This window comes from Drosophila sulfurigaster, chromosome 3, assembly GCF_023558435.1.
Source record: "Drosophila sulfurigaster albostrigata strain 15112-1811.04 chromosome 3, ASM2355843v2, whole genome shotgun sequence".
Taxonomy (NCBI): domain Eukaryota; kingdom Metazoa; phylum Arthropoda; class Insecta; order Diptera; family Drosophilidae; genus Drosophila; species Drosophila sulfurigaster.
The window spans coordinates 48658025-48666234 of NC_084883.1; the positions used below are offsets into that span (position 1 = coordinate 48658025).

The following is an 8210-nucleotide window of genomic DNA, read 5'->3' on the forward strand; positions in this document are numbered from 1 at the left end:
TGTGCGCACAAAAAGTACTCGTTGAGGAAATTCAAATTGTACTCGTTTAAGGAAGTCTAATTGTACTCATTCAAATAGCTGCAATATTTCAATACATGAAACAATAAAAATAAATGTGTTAAGCCAACTTGTTTAGCAAATTCAAATTGTACACTTCAATTAAATAGCTTTAATTAACTTTTCATTCATATTTCAAAAATACACAATAAAAAGCAGTATTATATAAAAATGCATTTCGCTGCGTGTGAACTGTCGGCTTAGTTATGTGTGTTTATAAGTATTACAAGGGCTCAGGTGTGGACTGGACATTCTGGTTTATTTAATCGCGCAATTGGCCAATTTGCTGGTTAGCTGCTCTCCATCCGTAGTCAGCAAAAAGTTGTTCTTCCAGACGGCAACACCATCGGCATTAGTTTTCAAATCGACGGACAGTTTCTCCCAGACCTTCTTCTTGGGATTCAGCTGCTCATCGGGTGTGCCGCTGTAGCCCTCAAAGGCCAGACGACTGCCAGCCGCAGCCTTCGATGGCACCACAATGGGCTCCACGACGGTGTGATCAGCACTGCAAAGTAAATTACCAATTAAATAGGTACTTATAACATATACAAAGCGTAACCCACTTGGAGGTGCACAACACCATGCCCTCGGATAGGATGCCACGCATCTTGGAAGGCTTCAGATTGCAGAGCACAGCGACCAGACGCTGATCCAGCTCCTCCACGGTGACAAACTTCACAAGACCGCTGATGATGGTGCGAGGTTGTGCCTCCGCCAAATCAATCTTCAGCACATAGAGAGTATCAGCATCGGGATGACGCGACACTTCAAGCACTTTGCCCACACGTATGTCCAGACGATGTGGCGCATCTTCATCACCAGCAGCAGCAGCAGCAACTGGCGCATTCGCTTTCACCTTGGCAGGTGGTGGATAAGCAGCGGCAGTTAGTTTTCTAGCAAGGCACTCAATTAGTCAATATTTCTATTAATCTTCTTTCAATAACTCACTGCAACTCAGGCGTCTCGAATGCCTTACGGATAGGATCAAGCAAGCGATTGATGTACTTCTCCACAGCTGCCTTCAGATCGCCAGGATGCAGTTTGTTGTCTGCATAGTATTGCTCCAGTTCCTCGTACTTGAGGAATGTGGCATCACCACCGTTGTCAGCTGGACGATTGATCTCAAAGCCTTCGCCCTCTTTGAAGAGCGAGAAGAGCACATGCTTCACAAAAGAGAGCAAACCATTGTCAGCAATGTTTCCGGGTTCACAGAACGCCTTCTTCAGCTTCTTCTTGACATTTGCGGGCGAATCGAGCAGATCGATTTTAGAGTCCTCCTCCGACGAAGACATCTTGCCACCCGCCAAGCCGGGTACTGGAAATGAAAGTTGGTGAGATGCAAAGTTGTGAAATGAATGAGATACAAAGTGGTGAAATGCATTTTGATGACTCACCCATGGGATTCATAAAGTGAATGCGTTTCTCGTAGCCCAGCTGTGGCAAATACTTCTCGGAGAATGTGAAGATCTTGCGCTGATCCACGCCACCGAACTGTGCATCCACCTTCAGGTACTCCTCATCCAAGCCCTGCAATCCTGGGTACAACAAACCCGAGAGCAGCGGATATTCCACCTGCTTAACGACTTCGGCGCCTGCTTTTTTGGCATCGTGAATGGTCACCAGCGAGCTGAGTTTGTAGACATCGAGTGTGTACTCCTTGGACAACTGGTAGTCGCTGCCCTTGACAAACTTCAGCTTGTCCAGCGGCACTCCAATGGAGCTCAACATGGCTTTGATCACCTGCTCGTAATACTGTGTGCGCAACTCCAGCAGCGACCATGGTGCCTTCATGTTATCCAGATAGGCATGCAGATCGGCAAACAGAATAGTCACCTCACAGCCAGCCTTGAGGAAGTCGGCAATCTTGGACATGGGCACAAAGTAGGCGACATGTGGTTTGCCTGTTGTTGCTGTGCCCCAGTAGATTTTCAAATCGCGCTCCTGCAGCACCTTGTTGAGTTTATCCTCGCCCAACGTCTCCTGCAGATTGCGCGTAATGAGCTGTTTCTTTTGCTCAGCGCTTAAAGTGGTTCCAACCATTTTGATGATGATTATTCGAATGCTTCTGTTGCAGGCTATGTGAAATCGTTGGCCGACGAAAGAGGAAGAGAACTGCATGCGTGGTACGCAGTATGCGGTCTGGCAACACCATCAGCTGTTTGCCGGCTGTTCAACAGCGGTTTCGGCGAAATTGCAACTGGACACCTTAAATTTACAAACAATATAGAATAAAGAGTTGTGTTTATAAATAACAAAAGTTTTAAAATCTTATAAAGGATGCTTAATAAACTTATTAATTGCATTTCACAAGAGGAGTATTAGTGCTCGCTCATTAAGTACTCATTTCAGCGTTGCCAGCTGGTCAAATTAAGATAGCATCAACTAACTAAACGTAAACAAACTTTTGGTATTGCACATTTCCGTTGTTTTAACTGAAAATGCTAAATGTGCAACGCACCACATTGTTGAGGCAGTGCCTATGTGCCATCCAACGACGACACCATAGTGAAGTGCGTGTTCGCTTTGCTCCCAGCCCCACTGGGCAGCTACATCTTGGCGGCTTGCGCACAGCGCTCTACAATTATTTATTTGCCAGGCATGCGGGCGGCAAATTCCTGCTGCGCATCGAGGATACGGATCAAACACGCCTGGTGCCCGGTGCCAGCGAAAGACTGATCGAAGACTTGCGCTGGGCAGGCATTGAAATAGATGAGGGACCCGATTGCGGTGGAGAACATGGACCCTACATACAAAGTCAGCGCACGCAGCTTTACAGGTGAGTAAAAGTTTAATTTTAGATAGGGAAGTCCAGTTTGAATATTTCTCCTCTGTTCTAGCGATGCGGTAGCACGCCTGTTGGCCAATGGCACTGCCTATCGCTGTTTCTGCACCGAACGCCGGCTGGAGCTGTTACGCAAGGAGGCTCTGCGCACTCGTCAAGTGCCGCGCTACGACAACAAGTGTCGCCATCTCACAGAGGAGCAACTGCAGCCACTGCTGGCTAAACAGACGCCTCACTGCATACGCTTCAAGTTAACGTCACACGAGACGCCTCTGCAGGATCTCATCTATGGCAGCGTGCAGCACAATGTGAGTGAAACGGAAGGAGATCCGGTGATTATGAAAAGCGATCAGTTTCCCACATATCATTTGGCCAACGTGGTAGACGATCACCACATGGGCATAACGCATGTGCTACGCGGCGTCGAGTGGCAAATCTCCACCACAAAGCATCTGCTGCTCTACAAGTGAGGAAGTGGTTTAATTAATGTGATTCCCTTAACTGATTTTATATCTATTTCTTTAGCGCCTTTGGCTGGCAGCCACCACAGTTTGGTCACCTGCCTTTGCTAGTCAACGCCGATGGCACAAAGTTGAGCAAGCGTCAAGGTGACATTGGCATTGCGCAATTTCGGGAACGCGGTTACTTTCCCACAGCGCTGATGAACTACATCAGCTCTGCTGGCGGCGGCTTTGAGCATCGTGCTCATGCCAAGTTGCAGCTGCTTTCCTTGTCTGAGCTGGCTAAGGAATTTCGCTTGGAGCTCGTGAACTCGCATCCCAGTCGCCTTAATGCACAGCTGCTCAACGATTACAATCAGCTAGAGATCAAGCAACGTTTAACTACACAACAATCGCGTGAGCAGCTGGTTAAGCACGTCCAGCAGCTGGTCAAGCAGACATATTCCACGCAGTAAGTTTATCATCAGATGCAACTGCAGCTTTTACTTATTATTAACTTCTTCCCTCAGCTCCCATTTGGATCTTGCTGAGTCACATATTGTTGATGTGCTCAATTGGGCGGCGCAACGTTTGACTTTGATTCAGGACTTGACCAGCAGCAAGCTGAGCTTCCTCTGGGTCAAACCCAATCAGTTTGAGCTCAAGGATTTAACAGTGGAAAAACTGCAGCAGCTGATGCTGCAATTGCAAAACTTGAAGCAGTTTGAAAAGGATCAACTGAACGACACCTTGAAGAATTTTGCCAAATCCAAAGCTCTCAAATTTCCAGCGCTGATGAAAACGCTGCGTGGCGCTTTGAGTGGCCTGCAAGAAGGTCCTGGCGTGGCTGAAATGATGGAAATCCTGGGCAAAGTTGTGGTACTCGAGCGGCTCGAGGAGTGCATGAAAAAAACGACACAAGTGGAGTCGACACGAGTGCAACAACTCTGACTACGTTTTATTTAATTGGAGGAAAGACATTTGACGACAATTTTTTGATCGTAGTTATTACAATACGTATTGTTAATAAATTTATAATGTATCTTTGTTGAGAATATTTCTTGTTTGTAAACCATGGCAAAATCCAAAGCCTTCGCTTTTAAGCACCGCTCCAATTCATTTTGGCATTCACTGTCCGCATTTTAAACACGCTCCTTCCATCGATTAATTATAAGTATAATATATATATATGTTGATATTTTGGTAAGTTTATAATACGCTCGCTGCTTAACTAAAGTCGCGATTGGAGAGCACAATGGGTGCGACCAAACTCCAACCGTAGATGAAGATGCCCAACCAGCTGGACACGATCTTGACCCACATCGATGCCTCGTTGGTGTTGAACAGCGCAATGTCCGAGTTGGGCTTGTACCAATTGGTCAACGTCATCATTACGTAAAGTGAAGCTGTAGAAAGAGTATTCAATTAGGTTTAGAGGTTAGATTCTAGTTTGTCATTCAACTGAACTGTTAAAATAATGAAAATCTTATTAGTTCTATTCTATAAAATTATTTTCTAAAAGTTAAAATACAGCATCTTCCTTCTATAATAAGTAAGAAAATATTGCAAGTCCAATATCGGATAAATATGCTAGCTAAAAATTATATTTCGAAAATTTTTAACATATATTAAATGATAAATATTAAATGATCATATAACGCCCCAGCAGCCAGTACTCTCTTTTCTATTAAATGTTCTTTTAAATACTAGATTTCATATAATAAATAAACATTATATAAAAGAATAATTCTCTGCAGGAATTTGTGCGTCACTGTGCAAAAACAAAATTAAACCATTTTAAAAATAAGTAAAGGTTATTATTATAGCTCTCAATAAATATAGTATTAAAATTATTAATCAAGAGCTATAAGATTCATTTTTACTTAAAATAAAAAAGTATTTTTGTTAAGGGTTTTTCACTTTAGCTAATGACGCACGCGACATGTGAATCAAAGAATTAATCATACTTAAAAACTTAAAATAGTTTCTCTTTTCATTTTTCAATACCCAACAATAGAAAAAAGAAATCAAAACCAAATCTTTGCTTCACAGGTTTAAGAAATCTTAGCAACAAAACAAAACCTTTTCTTAGCCATGAATCAAACTCATTTAAACTTGAATTAAGAATGAAACTTAACGACTTCAACTCTTGAATTTACTTACCACAAACGAGCACAGTGTGGAATGCAGTCCAGTTGTAGGAGACGCCTTCGGTTTCATTGTCCGTCTCCTTCTTGCCTCCGCCCTCGACGTTGCCCGTCTCTGTGTCTGATAGAGCTTCTGTTAAAACTGGGATTAGTGGCAGGACAGAAGGGCAGATGTTGTCGGGCAAATTGTACACAGTTTCGTTAAAATAACCATAACCAAAAGGTTAAACAGCAATTTAACGTTAGTTTGGTTAGTGGAAAAAAGTGTTAAATAAAAGCAAAAAATATAGCGAGAAAAAAATATAGAGAAATTAAATGGTGTTAGTCATTGTTAGCTCATTGTATTTTGTACAGCGTAAATGAAAAGCTTGGTGTGTGGAATTTGTGAGAATGAAACTGTGGCCAGGTGCATGACAAGTGATGCTGCTGCTGCTCAAGAATTGAATTGGAACCTACCACGTTTCTCGCTGCTGTCATGATTGATCTTTGAGACTTCCACGGCGGAGCTAAAGCAATTGTAGAGTATGCAAAGCAGCCAAACAACGAGGCCAATAATGTTGGTTGTATCAAAAGTAACCTTGGATTTGTGGGTAGGCGGCGCCAAAGTTGTGGTAACATTCTCTATTACGCCAAACATGCCAGGATTGCAAGCCCTCTCTTTAAATACAAAACGAGTTAATAAAGTATTCAATTTAAATATCAAAATTCAATGCGAACCCGGATTGTTGGCCACAGCGGACCAGGTCAAGTAAACAGTGTAAAGAGTAACCAGCGAACTTTGAAGTAATCCCGAGTGGGGAAGACGCTCCTGGACTGCTGGCAGCACCGAGAGCACGCTGATGATCAGGCAGAAGATCAAATTGATGGAGATGAAGAACTTGTTGATGCCACAGCCACTCGACTGCAAAGAGATAAAGCATTAAATCAATTAAAGGAATTAAAGCAATTAGCGAACTCGTTTAATTACTGTGGTAAAGTAGATGTAGAGCAGTGTGATGCCTGTGAGCGAAGCGATGTAACCCAACAAAGTGACGCCAGCCAAGGCATAATAGTAGCCACGATTGTTCTCAGCATTCTCTGCAAGAAAATAAAAATAAAAGATGTACAAATGAATGCCAATAAATGCAAGAATCTCTTATACAACAAATGAAGCAATTATCTGCAACATGCATTTAACATAAAAATAGTTTGGGGACAATTTTAGTTTAAAAAGATTGCAGATTAACATTTAACAGTCACAAAGGTGGTACAAGGTGGTTGCTGAGCTATTAAATGGTTTAACTTAAAGGCTACTATACATTTAACTGCGACTTTTCATCACACTTAATAGCAGTTTTATGTTTAACGGCAAATAGATTTAGTTGCACATATTAAACTCTTACCAATCCAGTTCTCAGCAACGCTGTGCGCAAAGTCCACAATGATGACCAGCTGAACCAAGATGAAGGCCAAACCACCGATGAGACCCACCCACATCATGGCCGGTCCAAAGGAACCATCCGGAATGAAGAACGCAGCAATCGAGGCACCAAAGCAGATCAAGAATTTCAATGGCCAAAACTCGTTTTGTATATGAGATCGAGGATCACGTGAACTCTTCACACCCATCATTATCAAAGCCATCAAAGTGAAGAAGCAAGCGAGACCAAAGCACAAGCGATACACAGCCATGTAACCCAAGGCGTATTCGCAGTCAATTTGGAGTGAGCCTCCCGAGAGTCCGCCAAGTGTTTTCGCCGAAAACGTTGATGTGGAATTTACGCAAAACGGAAGTTTCTTTAAAGTGTCCTGCAGTCCAGGCGACAGAGCTATGGCGCCCAGCACAGTGCCTATCAACAGCATGAAGGCGTACATGAAGCGCGAAGAGGAAGAGTTCTTGCAGGTGGGGCAAGCGGAGCAGCACATGCTTGCCGCCGTTCCCGTGCAGCACAAGGCACACTGCAAAAACAAAAATATTAATTACTAAACATAATAGCAGGGGTCTATTAAATTAGACGAAATCTAAGATTTTAATTAGTATACACAGTACTTTGTTTATATAAAGGTAAAAATTTGATAGCTTTTTAATATGGTATTTTCCTTTAACAGTTCTGTCCTTTGTTGGCTAAATCTAGCCTTTTCTTTAAGTTTAGAACATACTATTAGACAGAAATTTAATAAATTTTTAATTCCTTTAGCTACTCTTAAACGTTTGTGCTATTAGACTCTAATAATTAGAGTAAGGACCACGGAAAAAAAAAATTGTGAAACAAAATTTACAAAAACCACAAACAAAGAATTAAGATCGCCTTAAATACAATACCTATCTATGGATTATAAATATCAAATGATAAGATGTACTTTTTATCTTAAAATTTGCTTAAGATAAAATGTTACTTTTGTCTTTATCATTAAGCTTTAAACAAATGTTAGCCATTTCTAAGCATTTTCAACATATACATTTTTAGCCGTTTCTTCTAAAATTCTGGCAGCACTATTTGGCAAACGAAATTTAACAGGCACTGTGAAAATCGATTCAGATGCTGCTGCAGTTGTTTGCCATATGCGCAATATTTTTTTCACATATCGAATTTGATTGCAATCAACGCACCTGTGCCGCCGAACAAAGGCCCAATGCAGCGCCCATTGTTTGTTGTTCTCCTTATGTAGCGTTAATTGGATATTTATTTAAATTAAACACTCAATATTTTGGTTTGTTATTCTTTTGTTTTTTCTTTCTTCTGAAAGCTGTTTCACTTGTCGTAGTGTGACCAAAAGCAATAATTCCGAAATAGACATTCTGAT

The 8210-nt window shown here is 42.0% G+C and overlaps 3 protein-coding genes across 5 annotated transcripts; 1 reads left to right on the top strand and 2 right to left on the bottom strand.

Annotated features, from left to right (window-relative positions):
* Positions 1-146: 146 nt before the first annotated feature.
* On the bottom strand, positions 147-2176 carry LOC133845188 (tyrosine--tRNA ligase, cytoplasmic). The gene is made up of 4 exons (XM_062279566.1): positions 1452-2176; positions 1006-1372; positions 621-950; positions 147-562 (listed from the first exon to the last, which is right to left on the bottom strand). Exons 1-4 carry the CDS (start codon positions 2173-2175, stop codon positions 316-318), a joined length of 1668 nt encoding a protein of 555 aa, XP_062135550.1. The 5' UTR covers position 2176; the 3' UTR covers positions 147-315.
* A 228-nt stretch (positions 2177-2404) lies between these two features.
* LOC133843605 (probable glutamate--tRNA ligase, mitochondrial) lies at positions 2405-4351 on the top strand. The gene is made up of 4 exons (XM_062277232.1): positions 2405-2833; positions 2895-3305; positions 3365-3751; positions 3810-4351. The coding sequence occupies exons 1-4, from the start codon at positions 2496-2498 to the stop codon at positions 4228-4230; spliced, it is 1557 nt and encodes a 518-aa protein (XP_062133216.1). The 5' UTR covers positions 2405-2495; the 3' UTR covers positions 4231-4351.
* Positions 4202-8182, bottom strand: LOC133843606 (serine incorporator 1). 3 transcript variants are annotated; one of them, XM_062277235.1, is made up of 7 exons: positions 8017-8182; positions 6809-7364; positions 6394-6503; positions 6144-6327; positions 5883-6083; positions 5443-5547; positions 4202-4685 (listed from the first exon to the last, which is right to left on the bottom strand). In XM_062277235.1, the coding sequence occupies exons 1-7, from the start codon at positions 8050-8052 to the stop codon at positions 4507-4509; spliced, it is 1371 nt and encodes a 456-aa protein (XP_062133219.1). In that variant the 5' UTR covers positions 8053-8182; the 3' UTR covers positions 4202-4506. The 3 variants fall into 3 exon arrangements, with proteins under 3 accessions (XP_062133219.1, XP_062133218.1, XP_062133217.1); XM_062277234.1 differs by having other exon boundaries at positions 5443-5559; XM_062277233.1 differs by having other exon boundaries at positions 5443-5568.
* Between the last annotated feature and the right edge of the window lie 28 nt (positions 8183-8210).

What these genes read in the sequence shown, in the direction of transcription:
- LOC133843605 (XM_062277232.1), top strand. Translation starts at nt 2,496, where the DNA reads ATGCTAAATGTGCAACGCACCACATTGTTGAGGCAGTGCCTATGTGCC. An exon ending in CAGCGCACGCAGCTTTACAG is followed by an intron (nt 2,834 to 2,894) that starts GTGAGTAAAAGT and finishes CCTCTGTTCTAG; the next exon opens with CGATGCGGTAGCACGCCTGT. An exon ending in AAGCAGACATATTCCACGCA is followed by an intron (nt 3,752 to 3,809) that starts GTAAGTTTATCA and finishes TTCTTCCCTCAG; the next exon opens with CTCCCATTTGGATCTTGCTG.
- LOC133845188 (XM_062279566.1), bottom strand. Translation starts at nt 2,175, where the DNA reads ATGCAGTTCTCTTCCTCTTTCGTCGGCCAACGATTTCACATAGCCTGC. An exon ending in TCACTTTATGAATCCCATGG is followed by an intron (nt 1,373 to 1,451) that starts GTGAGTCATCAA and finishes TTTCATTTCCAG; the next exon opens with TACCCGGCTTGGCGGGTGGC. An exon ending in TTCGAGACGCCTGAGTTGCA is followed by an intron (nt 951 to 1,005) that starts GTGAGTTATTGA and finishes GTGCCTTGCTAG; the next exon opens with AAAACTAACTGCCGCTGCTT.
- LOC133843606 (XM_062277233.1), bottom strand. Translation starts at nt 8,052, where the DNA reads ATGGGCGCTGCATTGGGCCTTTGTTCGGCGGCACAG. An exon ending in GCCTTTGTTCGGCGGCACAG is followed by an intron (nt 7,365 to 8,016) that starts GTGCGTTGATTG and finishes TTGTTTTTGCAG; the next exon opens with TGTGCCTTGTGCTGCACGGG. An exon ending in CCACACTGTGCTCGTTTGTG is followed by an intron (nt 4,686 to 5,442) that starts GTAAGTAAATTC and finishes CTCTTTCTACAG; the next exon opens with CTTCACTTTACGTAATGATG.